Raw genomic sequence first — 18,331 nt, forward strand, 5'->3', positions numbered from 1 at the left:
TGTTAAGACTAATGTTGTTAGTGTGTATAATGCTGTTAATGAACACATTAGACAAAAAGTGCTGTAAAAGTCCACTTTCAGTTACTCCTAGCTGTGTGTTTGGCAGTCTAAAGGAGAGAACAATGTATTGCAAAACTCTTACAAGAAGGAGAAGCATAATGTGACTATTAAAGCATTTTAAAGACAAAGACAATGTCAGTAGAATAAATTCATGCTGTGTTTCTAAGTATCTTATTTTTCTCAGTCCTTTTTTCTCTTTGTTGCACTATCAGTTCTTTTGCAAGTAGTGTATGAGTAGCAGTGTCATGTGTGATATACAAAATGCAGTGGGTTAGAGAAATAGAACGCTTGTTAAGAAATAGAACTCTTGTTAAGAAATAAATTAAAATATTATAGAAAAGTTTAATATTTAAAAATAAATATTTGTGTAGTTTTCAGTAATGTTTTCAGAATAAACATTTTTAATATTTCACACAAGCTGGTTACTAAGAGTTTGAGAGAGACTTCCTTTTACTAAGCTTCAGTTTCCTCTTTTTCTGTAAGGATATGTACAAATGAGCAAATTAAGTATGGTTGATGCTTTTTTTCTTTTCAGAAAGATGAAGGTAGTGATGCTAGTTTGAGTGATAGCCACGTATCTCCTCCCGCCAAACGTACCTCAAAACATGCTGATCCTGTGTGCAAAGACAAATCAAAATCACGCAGTACTGGGCAGCGAGAGGAATGGAGCATCTCAACTGGACAGTCCAGGTAACTTGGTGCCAAGAGAAAAATGAAGTCTTCCTAATTTTTCCGGTAATGTTAACCCACTTATGCTATTTCTGCAGTGAGCTGCAGCTCATGCTTAATAGGGTACTTTTGAAGCGTGTTATTTTCATACAATTTTCTTCTAGTTTAAGACTCCAGGAACGTGGGTTACATCAATCCTCTTATCTCTGTGTTTCCTTTCTATGCAAATTTGTGCAAAAATGGAAAGTAGTTTTATTTGAGATGCAGTCCGAATTCTGGATTCTTTATCCATCTAAATTTAGTGAATTAGGAAATCAGTATTATCATCTTTAGGGAATGGATAATGGTCAAGTTTCTTTCCATTGTTGTTTTCAGCCTCTCTTTCCTCTTTGGTTATAAGGACTCAAGTAAATTACTGTATTTTATCAAACACAGCCTCAATCCTGCCACATTTTTATTTGTTTCATTTTATAACTCTGATTAATGATATTCTACAAAGCATTCTTGTGTTCATAAGGTTCTTCACATGATTACAAGTGATTATGAGACAGTGTAGACAGTATGTTCCTGGGCCATGAACTTCCAGTTTATACTGATTCTTTTGCAGATACATATTTCATATTTATGTACAAATCAAAATAGTTCTTGCAATGCTTTGTATGTAAGAGTGACTGTAATTCACTACTGGACTGTTGTCTGCCAGGATGAAGTATATTTAAAAACTATAGAAATCTTAAAATAGATCTCTTTGTTTGTTTTTCCCTTTAAAACCAGAATAAATTAAATATAGCATGTTATGTGCCATGGTAATCTGGGAATGTATCGAAACTCGTGTACCTTCTCTTTTGTTTATAAGTGTAGACTTGTACTGTACCTATTAGAAATGCTAAGAAATAAAAAAGTATTTAATGTGGCTGGGAGAATTTAGATCACTGTGTCAAATGAAATTTGGCCAGGATACTGAAACTCATGTTGTTACTGACATAGCATCCACTGCGACATGTCTTTTCATCTGAGGTTTTTTTTTTGTTGTTTTCTGCCCAAATCCAAAGTGCTGGGCCTAATAGTGATCTTGAGTTGCAAAGACTTTTCCTAGAAGTTTTGTTGCTTCTACTAGTTTATCCAAAGTGTTTTGAGTGATAATTGCCTTTGAAGAACTATATCAAGTTTCTCTTCTGAAACTTAATGGGAGAGTTAATAGTAGGACATGGCATGAGGGAACATTGGAGGGATTAATAAAAGCAATGTTTAGATAATTGGGGGGATTCATATAATTGGTATTTGGCAGTTTTGTCCTCATTCCAGTGTTGGGCATGAAGCAGACTGTTCGGAGGCTACGTGTTACAAAGGTTTTGAAGTTATAGTGTATCGTGTAACGCTCTCTGTTTAAAGTTCTATTTTCACTGTGTAACTTTTGCTTGTCTAAGAAGTGTTAACATTATTTGTGTGTCTAATATAATTGTTTCCTAGGTTAACTTCTCAGCCTGGTTCTACACTACCAAATGGACGTAGCTTATGTAAGTGTATTACAGTGGACTTTTTTGTATCTACTTTTACATTTAACAATTTTATGTCAATGATTTTCAGTTGCATATATTTATGATAACTTTACTGATTACTATGACCGTTTTGACCAGAAAAGTTACCGTTTTGGCTCAGTTTTCTTCTGTCAACATCTTGGATGCTCTCTGTGTACATGGGGAACATTCTTAGATGAAATTCCATTTCTCTTCTCAATTCAGACCTCTTGGCCATGATCTTGATGTTTTCCTTAATTCCCAAATTTACTGTTAGGAACTAATTTTGGCCTTCCTTTCCCAGCTGGTCTCTTTAATTTACTTACTCTCCTTGCTCATTTAAAATTTGGCCTTCTGTGGTTCTTAACATTACTTAAGTCTACTATTGCTTTAGAGAGACCTGCCTTGTCTGCAGCTCCTGCTACCTTGAATGATTTTCCTATATGCTTGTACCTTACAAACTTGCCACCTCATTGCATATCTCAGCTAAAACCACTTTGTGTTTCGTGCCCCTTTTTCATCAATTCTGTCTCGTTTAGTTCTGTGTTGACTCTATGTAAGTGTTAATCCATTAAGCATATTTGGTATTTTTATTATTTACTGTGGTGCCTAAGGAACAATCAGGAGTGGGATCTCTTTTTGTTTGGCACTGTACAGAGTAGCTGATACAGATTTGCTTGTGAAATCAGTATGTTGTATCTGACTTTTTGATACTGTATTTGAAAGACTAAGAATTGAAACTGTGGGCCAAGTGTGCATTTTAGTATTGATGTTAACTTAAAAATATTGAATGGATATTTGAATGCCAAATTTTCATCATAAAATAAGATTATCATATAAGGAAACAAGCTCGAGCCTGAAGAAATAGCTTGTAAAGCAACTTTGATAGGAATTAAAAAAAAATATTTCTTTAGTGAATACAAGGGTGCTCATACTGTGCTCCGTAACTTTTGGTTTATTGTCCTTGCTAAGTATTCTCTTATTAATTCTTGTTTATGAAAATGTTGTTTCCTGCATTCTGAAGTAGTAATACAAATTTCTCGTAGCTCTCAAAAGCCATCCCCTTCGGGGGGAAAAAAAAGGGAGATGGGGACCATGCTTGCATAAACGGAGATATAGAAGTCAGAAAAAGTTGTCGGTCCAGGAAAAACAGATTTGAAACTTTGAATCAGAGTTTATTGTTTGATCAGCTAGTAAACAGGTATGTGGGGATACTTCAGTTGTATTCACAAAGCATCCTAATGACTTTTAAAAAAGTTAGAAAATCCTGTCTTCCAGTGCCATCTATGTGTTTTACTGTGGGAATGTATTAGCATTGAGGCAAGCTAGATTGTGGTTTGAGTTACGGGCTGGGTCCTGTGCTGTAACTGCCTATATTATCCATGCTTTAAATGCAAAGCAACTTACCAGACTTTCATTGAGGAGTAAGCTACTCTGTGTTTACACCTGGATAAAACTGTGTAAGTTGGTGGTTATTGCAGAGTGGCTGACATGCTGTAAATCCACACCCTAGTTTGTTAGTAACCTGTTTATGTAGTGATACCCTAAAGATGATGTAAATTAAGTAGCAACAATACTTGGAAGCTTTCTAGATTTTGCTTGTATGATTTTGATCATAAAATATCAAAAGTTTGTAGCTTGCCTTTTTTTTTTTGTTTTTTTTTTTTGTTTGTTTTTTTACCATTTGTTAGTAATTCACATAGGGTGGGTGTCACTTTTTGACATTTACTGTGCAGACAAAGTAGGTCAGAGAGGGAGGCACGGTCTGGTCTGAGCATAGGAATGGGAGCCAGAAATACTTTTCTTGAAATACTATTTCTGTGTGGCCCTGGACAGGTCACTTAATGTGTCTCAATTTTCCCACCCTGTAAAATGGCTTTCAATAGTCACATCTGTGAGAGACTGCTTGCTCTAGTGCTTGGAATATGATTTAAACATAAACATTTAATTGCCAAGTATGATCTTTATTGTTAAATGTATTCTGTTGAATCTTTTATTAATTTAATTTTCTTTTTCAATTTACTCAGTATCAATTTACTTGGTATCAGTTTACAAATTTATATTGAGTTACATTTATTTTTCTAGTTGCAGTTGAATTTCCCTCTACTCATCAACAATAGGAAAAAGTCTACCATGAAGATTGTAATTTGATAAGATCATGGTACTGAAGTCTATATATGAACTTACACTGATAACAGTGTGTCCCATAATCATTGGAGGTTTTTAAGAACAGGTTAGACAAATGTCTGTCAGGAATGATTTAGGTATTGTGTAGTTTGTTCTTGCCTGGTAGAGCAGATGGACTTTTCCAGGTCACCTCCAACACTATTTTCTTTGATAGCAAACTATAACATGATTTTACTTGAAGCAGTTAGGTCACACATCACAGATATTTTGGAAGAATTGTTTAAAATTGAGAGGGGTGCTCATAATGAAATATTGACTTTACTGACTTCTGTCACCAGAACTTCCGTCTTCTTTCTAGGCAGGATTTCACCCTTTAGATTTACTTTTAAACAGCTTGAAAGAAAGGAAGTGAAAGTTTCTGCCTTCTTACAGTTATTCTAGAATTACAGTAGAATTCCAGTGGAAATCTACCATAATCGACATAGAGACCAGTAACTTGGTGTTCAGGACAGGTGGCCAAATAATTGACTTGGCCTGGCTAATACTCTGTTGTTTTCGTTCTTAGCAATGAAGCATCTTGGCCAAGGTTATTATTTATACACTACCATTGTTTTGACAGCTGTTTACAAATACTTCAGATAATGAAAGTGTAGACTAATTAAATAGTAGATGAGAAATGGTAGAGTAGTTAGGTCAAATAATGAATGATGAAATTCTAGGTGTTACTGATATAACATTTAAAAAAAATTAAAAATCCTTTATGTATTAGTGTCTTTCTGAGGCTGGGGTAAGAAGCTGTAAAGCTTATGGGGTGGAGGCATTAATTGCTTTCCCAATATTATAATTATGTAGGTAAAAAGCTTTACTTTCTTATTCTGCAAACTTAATCTTATCTGACACCTAAACTAACATGTAAGCAGTTGCAAATTTGTATGCTACAACTTACCCCGAGGAAAAAATTTTTTTAAAAATGTTTTTTAAAATGCTACAGCCTAATTTGAACCCCAGATTTTAATAGCATCAGCATTTTTTCTTTTGCATACGCCTTAGTTTATATTCTGTAGGTTCATCTTTAAGTTTTCTTTATTATGGTTGGTTTTGTAGTTAATTGATAGATTCAAGCAGCTGTCCTAAAATTTTCAGATTTTAATACATTTGTATATTTAGTTGATTTGTAAACCTTGGAACAGCCATAACAGACCGTAGAATTAGATATGCCAAGTTGTTGGATGCTATGTAAAAAGATCTGCATGCCTACTATTTTAAGACTGATTTTTTTTTTTTTTGTGTTAACTGTTGCATATATTTTAGTACTGCTGAAGCTGTCCTACAGGAAATGGATAATATTAACATCAGGAGAAATAGACGGTCTGGGGAAGTAGAACGGCTACGGATGTGGACAGATACAGAATTTGTAAGTGCAGATCTTGGATAAAAAGTAATACCAAGGGGAGTGTGTTTCTTTTTGCAATCTTCATATATTTGTCTGTAGCTCTGTCAAAAGGTTTCAGATCATCTTCAGTAGATTACATTAAAAAACTTGATAAACTGAAATTCAGAACAAAATTCACGGATATATACTCAATCATGTTTTCTTTATTGTTGAATTGACTGCCATGCTGTCATGATGTACTGTGGTGGTTCTCCTTTGTTTCGAAGCACACTCTGGTAGTCTGAAAACAGGACCAGGGACCGTCATCTGCTTTGTTCCCTAAACCAGCTTGATACTGACGTTAACTAGGGATCAGATAGACTAGGTACTATCCGAGAGACTTATTTTACCACCTATTAAATTAGACTGCTTTTGTAGTCTACCTGTGGAGGGGTCTGTAGGTAAAAGTCTTGGGGGCTAGAGATTGTGTGGAGTATTACTTACTGAACTGTGGGCTAACACTGTGAGTGACATGGGATGATAGTACTGATGGGACCGTGTGTGAATTTCGTTCCAGGAAAACATGGATATGTATTCTCGAGTGAAAAGAAGAAGGAAATCACTGAGGAGAAACAGCTATGGGATTCAGAACCACCATGAAGTGTCCACAGAAGGGGAAGAAGAAGGTATGGGTTGTGAAGAATTGTAAGGGTTTGTCTGAAACACAAAACAAAGCTCTCCTCAACATAAGATAGCAATATATTGCACTACAGAAAGTAATTTGGTTTTGGATCTGGATTTGGAGTTATTAAATAGACCAATTAACAAGACTATTGCAAATAAGTACACACTGAAGGACAACTCTTTAGAAAGAGGAGAAGTAGTTTTCGGGATCTCTATGTAGTTTTCTTTAAAGAAAAGCAATTTTATCTGAAAGTAGCAGAATAAAGTCTGGTTTCTAAATGTTTATGTACTATGGTCCCTTACTCCTGTTTTCTGTAACACTAAGTAATTGAAGCTTTCCTTATATTCCCTGTAACAATCCTCTGGTGGAAGCCAGGATGTGATGCATATAGTCTACAACTATGCATGTTCTAACTGACTTGCTATTTCTCATATGCTGGGTGGCAGTTACCAGAAAGAATGTGTAATAGTCAGTTCTGCATCCTTCCTTTAGGGAAGGTATTAATTAAAGTCTCTGTTTTCTGTCCATCCACTGAATTTTAGAAGGCTTCTAGACACACAACTGCATTTAAAATTCTACCTTCCTTTAAAAATTTGGATGAAACTGGCCAGTGGGTTCAAAAGTATTGATAAAGAAGGGATTATGGCTAACTTTGATGGCATGATCAACAGCATGCTTGGCTTCCTTAAGAAATCAGACTCAAACTTCAGGGATACATACAGGGTTCAGCGTAGTGTGTCTTGATTTTGAGCTGAAACTACTTTAAGAGGTATGGTCTGTCCCAATTAATAAGAATGCAGTCTTTTTTCTGAGATCCATGGAAGGGAATTCTGATCCTGTTAATAGATGGACCTAGGCGGTACCTTTATACAGTGTGTTCATTTGCTTTGTGTTAAAATGATGTTGTGGATAGTAAAGTTGTACTTATTTTTGTGCTGTGTCAGATATTCAATTTTCTGAGGCTCCTGTGGGAAAAGAGAAGAAAGGCATTATTCTTAATTTGCAGGATAATTATTGAAGGAAAAAGATAGTGGATAGAAGTGATACTTGAAGTACTTTACAACTAAAACTACTTTAACTACATTTATTTTTCTTTCTGTTGCTTTTCCAGAACCTTCTCTGGGAAACTAGAAGGAAGTTTGACCTCTGTAGATTTATCTTGGTCTTAAAACTTCCAGTGATTTGCCAGTTAGTGTTAATTAATAAAAGGGGAATAATTCTCAGTGACCATTAAAATGTTAATTTTTAAGATTAAGATAGCTCTGGCATCAAGTAACAGTGTTCTGAAAGTATTTTGCCCCACCCAACAGAGTCTCAGGAAGAAGATGGAGATATAGAAGTAGAAGAAGCCGAGGGAGAAGAAAATGATCGGCCATATAATCTCAGACAGAGAAAAACTGTTGAAAGATACCAGGCCCCTCCAATAGGTGAGGAACTGGACAGTGCTCATGCAGTTGTGCTCTACTGAGAAGGGAAAAGTTGGATGACTACTCATCCCTGACAGAGTTTCTGTGCAGCACTTCGTGACTTCCATCTTGCCTCTTTTTTGGTTCACCACATGAGTAGGACTCCTAAGACATAATCTATCAATTTGTTAATGGTGGTGGCATTGCTAGCGTGTGCTGCCTCGTTGAACTTTGCGAGTACTGCCATGTGCTGGGCTCAGGGTTGGAGGTGAACGGGGTTTAGGTCAAGAAGTAGTTGACAGAAGTTGAATTCAGAAAGCAGTCTAATAAATTAGGTAATTACATAGAAAAAATAGTTACTGCTATGCCTGCTTCTCTTCTTGAGTGGTAAGCCTAATTCATAACTGTAGATAAATTGCATAGCAGCAGTTACCATGTTTTGCCTAGTTGAGAAATTTAGAATAGAATAGTTCAGTTGGAAGGGGCGTACAACGATCATCTAGTCCAACTGCCTGACCACTTCAGGGCTGACCAAAAGTTAAAGCATGTTATTAAGGGCATTGTCCAAATGCCTTTTAATACTGACAGGCTTGGGACATCGACACCTCTCTAGGAATCCTGTTCCAGTGTTTGACCACGCTCCTGGTAAAGAAATGTTTCCTAATGTCAAGTCTGAATTTGCCCTGCAGCTTCGAACCATTCCCACATGTCCTGTCACTGGATCGCAGGGAGAAGAACTCAGCACCTCCCTCTCCATGTTCCCTCATCAGGAAGCTGTAGAGAGCAATGAGGTTGTCCCTCAGTCTCCTTTTTTCTGAACTAGACAAGCCTGTGTCCTTAGCTGTTCCTCACAGGACATACCGTCAGGGATCCATGCAGGGTTTGGTGTAGTGTCTCTTGATTTTAAACCTTTTAATACTTGTCTTCAAAATAATGTATTCTGTGCATATTTGGTTTAGATTACAGTGGTGTATGCAGTGTGCTATATCGTAAGGCAACTTGGAAGTTAAGGGTGTGATAGAGAACTGCTGTTGTTTATGTGTTAAGAGAAATTTCCAGACATCTCATTATCAGCTGTGAAGAGGTTTCTGTATGGAGTTTCACGTGCTGCAAGTAAACTGAAAATGCTAGTGCCCTGCATGAATTACATTCTGTGCCATGATAGCCATAGCTGTGGTGATGGAGAAACCAGTGATAACAGTGTTGGTAAAGCAATAATCTAGCACTTTGCACTGCATTTAGATTAGTTTATTATTCTTTTGTAATTGATGTTACAAACGTGGAACTTCTCTTACTCAGTGCCAGCTCATCAAAAAAAGAGAGAAAATACACTCTTTGATATTCACAGATCTCCTGCAAGAAGAAGCCATATCAGGTAAATGTCAGTCTTTTGGTACATACTTGTTTGCTTTCCCTCAGTACATTTCTGTTAGCTTTTGATTTTCAAAACATTCTTGAGTGAGTTGTACAGTTCATTCATGCATGTGCGTGGGTCTTGAATTGTGTTTTAGGTTCAGATCCTGATCAGCATACAAAAATGAATTTCCTAGCACTTCATAATACCAGTAAAAGCTTTATGATAAACAGAATGGAAACAGGTGTGCTGCAAGTACTGGAAAGAGAGTTGTGCATTGCACACTAGCATTTTCTGTAAGGGCATAGATTTAGTGTTTAAATCCAAAGCAGCAGTTTAACAAATATCTCCTTCCTATTCTACAAAAATAAACAAATCAGGGCAATGTTTTTTGTTTTCTTGCAGTTCAAATTTCATCCAAATAATATTAACAATTTAGTAAAATATTTACCAAACATAATTTTTGAATCTTACATTTTGTGTCAAAGAAGTCTGGAATACACCAAGTTGTCTTGCAAACTGTCGATGGGCTTTATTTAACAAAATAGATGAGATCAGAGCTTAATAAATTTAAAAAAAAAAATAAACTTACTCAGAATTTCAAAAAGATAAATCTGTCCGTGAACAGAATCCAAATAAACGAATGCTACTCTCAGCTGAAACTCTTGTCTTATTGCTCAATTTAATGGCATAGTGAAAATATGAACAGTAAATAACATAATAGCAGAATCTTATGATTCTACAAGTTTCTGTGTAATATAAATAAAAACATTTAATTTTGAAGAGCTTTTTTTTTTTTTTGCTTAAAGTGTGTATGATGTTTTGTTGGATAATCTCAGCACTTGTACTTAGATATAGAGAGTGTGAAAGCTATTATCCCTTCAGTTTTAGCACGCTCATTACTCCATTCTCATTTTATCCCTTCTTGTCAGGATACTGTCATAAAAATTCTTCCTAATTGCACGATACTCTCTTTGATATGTTTTTAAATGTATCTAATTTTTGGTCATTGAACAGTAAAACTGATTGACCATGTTATCCTTCATCAAAAACCAGCTAGTCAGTGCATTATCGTGTTCATACAAATGATGCAGCTTACTATATTCACTAAAAACACATGAATTTTAACTAGTAGCCAGCTTTTGAATGCAAAAAAGTGCTGATGTTTTTCAAACTGATATCAAACCGAACACCTTTTTGTACAGAAGATGCAATGTACATTCTCCAATATTTCTGAAATACTCAGTTTTCTGAAATACTGTCATACTAAAATAAGAAATGGTTCATGCAGACTTTGAATAGTAATTTTACTTAGATTCAGATCGGAAGTTTAACTACAGCTACAGGTATTTTGTGAAACTTCTGCTCTTCAGAATTAATGACCTCATAAAAAGAGACCATATGGTTTAGGAAGCATGGAATTTTTTCAAAGAATATTTAAAGGGAAGCATCAAACCTAGTAAGGGGATTTTGATACTTCTGTTATATTAGATGTCGCTAAAGTGGTTGGAAGCTTTTGTAAGTACAGTTGCTGCCTGATGAACTTCAGAAGCTTATTGATTGGATACTTAATCACATTTGCTGAGATAACGTGGACTGACTGGACCACATGTCTTAAGGGGATCTACTGTTTTAGTAATGTTCATGTTGAAATCAGATATTCCTGTGACAGTAAAAGATGTTGTTCCCCTCCCAGATTATTTTGATACTTAAGAAGACTAAAATCTGAATGCATCTTAAACCTGAACAGTACTGTACTTCCCATTTCAATTTTGTTTTTATAAAAGAATCAAACCATGCCATTCTGCTGCAAAAATGACTGAGTTTTATGTTTATTTTGCCTCTTCAATAGGAGAAAGAAGCATGCTATTCACAGCAGTGATACAACCTCTTCAGATGAAGAACGTTTTGAAAGAAGAAAATCTAAAAGCATGGCCAGAGCAAGAAATAGGTATCAAAACATTCTTGCTCTTTAGGAGGGTTTGATTTTTATTATTCATCAGAAAACAAGTAGAACTATGCTATGATGTTCTATCAGTTCTGCAGACTTTTTTGATTCTGCGTGTAATTACCTGCAGACACAGTTTAGGAGGGTTGCTGGTTATATATTAACATAGATTTTAAAGTCTTATGAGTAGATAATTAACAATAGTGATAAAAAATGGAAAGATAAGAGTATCTGATTCAGTTGGGTTATAAGACAAACAACTTCTGTCGGTTAAAATAGATTTTTATTCTTGGTGTTACTTGGTCCCAGTTTGTTTAGTTGTACTCCCAATACTAGTTCTTACTCTTCTCTCTTCCTGTTTTGTAACAATATGTGCATTCTACACCCTAACACGTGGTTTTTTGACCCTATGTTTATTCACCAGTTATCTAAAAGTGGAAGATCTATAAGGTATATCAGTAATTTTACTTACCGACACAGATAAATTAGTTGGAAAACTGAACAGAAAAAAAAAATGTTTCCTTATCTTTTTTCCATCTCTTCCTGTCTGCCACACCATTCCCTTTTCCATCCTGAGGAATTCCAGCTACGTACAACTTCCAAAAGTGTAGTTCCGAGTGTAACTTTATCTTACTGGTACCTTTCTTACTCCCTTTATCTATGTATTTGACCTGATGTAATATCTGTGTAGGAGCTTAAAGCTTCTTTATATACACTAAGAAGCTGGAACAGGTGGATATGATTCATGGCTGATCTGCAAGAAATATTTCTATTTCCTTTGGACTCTAATGAGCTATATTTTTTAAAATGTGTTTTCCTTGTACTGTTAGTCCTTTTCTTACCGTACTGAACTTATGCAGTTCATCACTGCCAGTGGAGAGTGTCCTGTTCTTATGGTCAGTGTTGTTTCTTCTGTGTTTAATCAAAATACTCTGTCCAGTCTAGTTCTCCAGATTGAAATATCTGTATGGAATCATAAAACTATATTTATATTTAAGGAGCTTCTGGATATACAAGAATAATTACACACAATTAAAAAAGTTAGTTTTGATTACCTTATCAATCCAGGAAGGTTGTCTCTTTAGGAAGTAGAAGGCATTTAATCTCTTGGTTCTTCCCATTCCAGCAAAATGATCAAAACAGAACAATATTTATTTGGTGGTTCTTTTTGTTGTTGAACAGGTGCCTGCCTTTAAACTTTAGAGCAGAAGACTTAGCTAGTGGAATCCTGCGAGAACGTGTGAAAGTTGGGGCAAGTTTGGCTGATGTTGACCCTATGATTGTTGATAAATCGGTAGGTTTTCTTAGAATTTTTTATTTTCCTTCTCCCAATTATGCATAAGCAGAATTCATCACAGCCTCTCATTAGAGTTGAAGTAAATTCATAATAAGGCCCCTGATCTTTTTTGATTTTTTCCAAAGCGGTTGTCTGTTTATTTCTTTGGGCTACAAAGCACATGCTTTTGACCTGTAGATAATCAACAGGCTGCATACATATCATAAAGAAGCCAAAATATCAATTGCCCAACTATATTTCTTTGTTTACAGGCAGTTTTTGATTAGTTGTAATAGAAACTGGGATATGCTGAGCAGTGCAGAAAACAGAGTACTGACCAACTGGGTTGGTCAGCTCAGTGCTAGCCACATGGGTCCCGTGCCTATTTGGAAACTGTGATACACATTAGCTTGTGGTGTGTGTTGTGCAGAAGCTGCTGAATTATTACTAGAGCTGAACCATTGTCCAGAAGTACTTTGACTATATTCATGTTATGCTGTGCCTGAGCTTAAAAATGCTCTCAGGCTGGATCTCTGTAGATGTCCAGGCATTCCTGGCACAGTTAACTTCCGAGCCTGATAAACCTCATGTGGGTAACCAAGAGTTGACTTTGTCAACTTTTTTTACACTTTCAAAATTCAGAGAACTCCTGTTGATCAATGCAATGTTGTTTGTAATTTGTTTTCAAACATGTTACTCTATAAGTAAAGGTACTTTTGTGGAAAGCTGTTACAATATATGCTTTGTATGCTTTGTTTTTTTTCTAAGGTGCGTTTCGATAGTATAGGGGGATTGAGCCATCATATCCTTGCACTTAAGGAAATGGTAGTGTTTCCTCTTCTCTATCCAGAAATATTTGAAAAATTCAAAATTCAGCCACCAAGGTAGGTGTATTTACTCTTATTGTTGTATTTTATTTTAAGCTCTGAAGAATGCTTCACTTGAAAACACACAGAAGATTGATTCTTACCATGAAGTGCTTACAGTATAAATAGACTTACATGTTTGCTACCCCACTTGTCTATCAGAATGTAATAAGCAAGATGACGAATTGCAAAAATCTAGTTTATTTTTCATGTGGTAGGAAGGTGAATTTCGTGATTTGGTCACAAAGAATTCTCAAGTGTTCTATTTAGTAGTACCTTGCCTTTTTTTCCATTATGCTACCAAATATTTTACTAAATCAAGCTAAATGCTGATGTTTCTTTTATAGAAGTAATCTCAATAATGTTATATTATGGTTTTAATAGTTATTAAAGTTAGGCATCTTGGTGTGTGGCCTAAATGGGTACACGTAATCTAAGTAAATTAAAAATTTTGGGATATTTTTGTTGTTTAAAGGAAGTACATCTCTTCAAAGAAGTAACAAACACTGATTCAAGTATTACCTAAGATTTAATATTTGAGGAGGTATTGAACTAGTGTAAAACAATCCTTTGGAAGCTTAATATGCCTTTGATTAATGTTCTCTACAAAGCAAAGATTTACTGATATGAAAGCATAAAACAAACTTAGATTTTATGAAGTCATGTTGAATACACTAAATAATAATATTAGAACTTAAGTTTTTCTTCTCCAGGCTCCCTGTCTTCATTATAAAATTTGACTTGGAGTTTTTCAGGAGACATAAAATAAGTTTGTGACTGTGTTGATCCATTTATCTTCAGGGGCTGTTTATTCTATGGTCCTCCTGGAACAGGTAAAACCTTGGTAGCTAGAGCTCTAGCTAATGAATGCAGTCAAGGAGACAAAAAGGTGGCTTTCTTTATGAGGAAAGGAGCAGACTGTCTCAGTAAGTGGGTTGGTGAATCTGAACGTCAGCTTCGACTCCTTTTTGATCAGGTTAGAAGAAAATAAGTATTTTTCATATAATTTCTCTGTATGTTGTTTTGTTGTGTTTTAGGCAGCCAAAGTTATTTGCAATTGAAACTAAATAACTGTAAATTTTCATAGATTGGGCAGGATTTGTCCAAATTATATATTTAGATGAAAAAATAGAGGAATGCTGACAACAGTTTTTCTTACTTTGAAAACTGAGAGGAAGAAGTCACTTGATTTGTCCATCAATGAAGCAGACAAAGTAGTTTGGTAAAAATTGAAAAAAAAACCCCATAAATCAGTGAGTTTGAGTTTGACTGGCATGTTCAAGATAACTGCTACATAGAGGAGGATGCAAGACTGCATTGGTTGTGTGTATATTTTAGTGTCCTTATTTGGTTTGGAAGATGATGGACAGAAGAGGGAGTCGCATAAACCAGTGAAATGCAGTTGCTCAAACAAAAGCTGTTTTCAGACACAGATGTCTAAACAAACAGGTTATGAGCAGATAAGATACTGTTTTCTGTAACTGAGTATAAGGTGTCTCAGTTTGTCTTTAATCTCTCCAACACACAGTAAAACTGATACACTGGTGCCATCTTGCTTATTCAAAGGAGAATGCAGGTTTTTTTGCTTTGTCTGAAACAGTACTGTAGTTAAAAATTCAGTTTTATTTTCAGACTGAACACTTTTTAACAAAGGTGTCTCAATATGTGTTAGTTCAGCATGTTAATGCTTTGTAATAAAAACAAGCTGTTTTCAGTGTTGATGGATAAATCATGAATTAACAGCGAATTCAATTTTTTTTTTTTTTTTTTTTTTTTTTTTTGCATACCAGGCATACTTGATGAGACCCTCTATAATCTTTTTTGATGAAATAGATGGCTTGGCTCCAGTTCGTTCTAGTAGACAAGATCAGATTCACAGGTAATATTTCTCATATTCTGCCATTATCTTGGTATATGCTACGTTATCTGGGTAAACTGTTAAGTGTAATTTTACTCAGTTTCCAAGAAAGGTTTTTACTTTTGCTTAAGCTCACTTACACTAGAAAGGACAGATTGAGTTTTTTTGGTGTTGAAAGTCATCTTTTCAGTTCTTCAGACGGACTGTAATTTGCTGGGAATTGAATTGTACTGGAGATAACCCTTCAGCCACACTATTAACTTTGATTTCCACAGCCTTTCTTTTGGTTGTGGTCTTGTACTGTAAACAGATTGTCTGTTAGCAGCCCAATAGAATAACCAGTTGAAAAAAATTTTATTTTAAACTGATGAATTGTAATGTTCTGTGAATGAAATGGACACCCCTATCATTTTGATTCTGGATGGTGTGTGTGCTAACTTCTCTTGAGTTGCTATCGTGTCATTTTTTTAAAAAAATTTTACAACAGTTTATTGCTGGCTGAAATTTTTCCTGGCTGCCTTCAATCTCAGTTTTGCTATGCTTTTTATGGCAATGCACTTGTATCTTTCATTCTGTAGGTGGTGGCATTTGTGTGTATATCTCCCTCCACTCAACTGGGAGGGACAGGAGGGAAATTCTGGGGCCAGCAGACTAGGAGGTTATGGGAACATGTGGATTTGTCTCGATGCACCTTTCTTCTGCCTGGTGCTACAGTTGCTCTAAACAGGACGATGCATACACTGTTAATGGAAGAGGATTTTTCAGAGCTGCAATAACTGGCTTCCCGAGCTCACGTTCCCCAAAACTTTTAAAGGAGAAAGTTTGAATTTGATGTAATCCATTCTACAGTAATAATACAAAGTATAATACAGATTCTATCAAAAGGTTCCTTCTTGCTTTGAGACTTGAAACAGTTATGCAACTGGTTTTTTTAACTTTAACTTTTTTTTCTTTGAAGTTATGAATGTTGCAGTTGCAAAAGTAAAAATTCTTGCAGTGTTCCCTATACGTCCTTTTTTTGAAAACTCTCTTTTAGCTCTATAGTGTCTACTCTTCTTGCCCTCATGGATGGACTGGATAATAGAGGTGAAATAGTTGTAATTGGTGCTACAAACAGGCTGGATTCTATAGATCCTGCACTCAGGAGACCTGGTCGCTTTGACAGGGAATTTCTTTTCAACTTGCCTGATCAAAAGGTAAAATCTACAAAGGAGATTTATTAATAAACAGTTCTAGTATATTAAATATTTGAATGCCTGACAACCAAGCTTATGAAATAAAAATATGCATTCTTACTTATAAGAATGTTTAATTTTAGGAAGACATTTTTAGTAAAAACACACTGAATACATAAAGTTTTATTGAACTTAAAAATCGCCATAATACAGTTAAAACTAAACAGAGAGGTAAATTGTTTGCATTAAACTGAATTGCTGTTCTAAAACCTGTGGTTTTGTATGGATTTGTATAATGAGCCCTAACTATTGGGGTTTTGGAAGTTATGGTAGGAGAAAATAGCTTTATTAGCCTGTAGACTGCTAAGCACATAAAAATTGTACATGCGAAGCCAGACGTTATTATATTGGCAACAGGAACACTTCAGTTCCTTGTTCTAGACTTCTATAAACTCAGCCATAATATTTCATGAATTTATACTTAAAATTAAATTTATTTTGCATATTGATAGGTTTATTTGGATTCTATAGAATTTTAAAATGAAATAGTTTTGGAATTCATGTGTATGTACTGTGCTGCTCAGCAATAAATTAATTGGTGAGGCATTTGACAATAGAAGCTGTTAATCATAGGTGCAGCAATTAAAAATTAAATTATAAAATTATGATAATTCCTTTTAGAGCATGAGTTTTGATCAGTTCATGTATAATAATGTTGATTAAACAGCAATTAAAATGTGTAACTGGTATACTGAAAACATTACTGCTTATATATGAAATTAAAACAGAAGGGAAAACCTTTGCTCTTAAGAGACTTTTGAGTGCCAAGTTCTATTTTATGCATCTCAGTGATGTGTCAAAAACACATAAAATAACTTTATATTCACATGAATAAATAATATTTATGTCTAAAGTATTATGACGTGGATTTGGTGTGCTAATTTTGATCTTTTTTTTTTCTCTTTTTTTTAAAATCAGGCACGAAAGCACATTTTACAAATTCATACCAGGGATTGGAACCCCAAATTGTCAGATCCTTTCTTAGGAGAACTGGCTGAAAAATGTGTTGGTGAGTGTTTTGATGTTAGTACTTTTACTATAGATGCTTTCGCTTCCGTGTAAAACTTTGAAGGTATGTTAAATGTATCAGGATATTTTATTATTTTTACCTTTCTAAACCTCTGTACTTTCAACAACACTCTTTTTTTGTAATAACAAAATATGCTTCTGTCTTACTAAAACGCAAAATGAGTAGCTAGTAGTTGTTTGAAAATACAATCATGTTTCCTTTCTGTAACATCAGTGTCCTTATATAGGATGCATACCCTCAAAGAGAAGCAAAATGAAGTGGGAACTGGAATCTTTAGGTAGACTTCCCATTAAATTAGTATATTACAGAAGAGATAGGGAGACTTGGGGGTTTTTTCTGTCTACTTACGGAGGGGAAAAAAAAATCAGTACTTGCGTGGGGTTTGGGGTTTATGTGGGGTTTTTTTTTTGTTTGTTTTTGTTTTTTTTAACTGACTGGCATGCTCTCCTCTGACAGAAATCCAACAAACTAACCAGCCTTTCTAAGGATGAATTTTTTTCTAGATTGCTAGCACAGAACAACCTCAAAGCGTAGATATAGGCAGGGGGGGAAAAAAGGCACCACACCTTGAGTACATTAAATATACCTTTGGAGCGCCCAAAGACCTGCTGTACTGAATGGAGGATGGTTGTTCAAGATAAACCTGCTGCTTAAAAGCTAATCAGAAATAAACCCAAATATTTTTATAGTGAATTTAACAGAGGAAATGACCCTAAAACACACACCACAGTTTCTTCTCAACAATTTGTCATGCAAAGATACATCCTCTGTCAGTCATCTGCTTGGACAAGCACTGAAGTTCTCAGAAAAAGGACAGTCTCAAATATCTGTGCATTGGAATCCATCATCAGAGAAATAAGAACTTTAAATTGAACATCAGTCCATTCAGTCAGCTACAGTACATCCGAATTATCCTCTTCATCCACAG

At 35.1% G+C, this 18,331-nt stretch overlaps 1 protein-coding gene across 1 annotated transcript in view; it reads left to right on the top strand.

Annotated features, from left to right (window-relative positions):
* ATAD2B (ATPase family AAA domain containing 2B) overlaps positions 1–18,331 on the top strand; it is an 80,945-nt gene that overhangs the window by 14,736 nt on the left and 47,878 nt on the right. Inside the window, 15 exon segments of the mRNA XM_030037514.2 lie at positions 596–750; positions 2,200–2,246; positions 3,293–3,321; positions 3,323–3,447; positions 5,685–5,787; positions 6,323–6,431; positions 7,741–7,857; positions 9,136–9,211; positions 11,043–11,141; positions 12,321–12,432; positions 13,183–13,298; positions 14,082–14,256; positions 15,071–15,159; positions 16,175–16,334; positions 17,292–17,382. Of these exon segments, the coding sequence (XP_029893374.1) occupies positions 596–750; positions 2,200–2,246; positions 3,293–3,321; positions 3,323–3,447; positions 5,685–5,787; positions 6,323–6,431; positions 7,741–7,857; positions 9,136–9,211; positions 11,043–11,141; positions 12,321–12,432; positions 13,183–13,298; positions 14,082–14,256; positions 15,071–15,159; positions 16,175–16,334; positions 17,292–17,382 (1,603 nt within the window).

The sequence above is a fragment of the Aquila chrysaetos genome, chromosome 15 (genome assembly GCF_900496995.4).
Source record: "Aquila chrysaetos chrysaetos chromosome 15, bAquChr1.4, whole genome shotgun sequence".
Classification (NCBI taxonomy): domain Eukaryota; kingdom Metazoa; phylum Chordata; class Aves; order Accipitriformes; family Accipitridae; genus Aquila; species Aquila chrysaetos.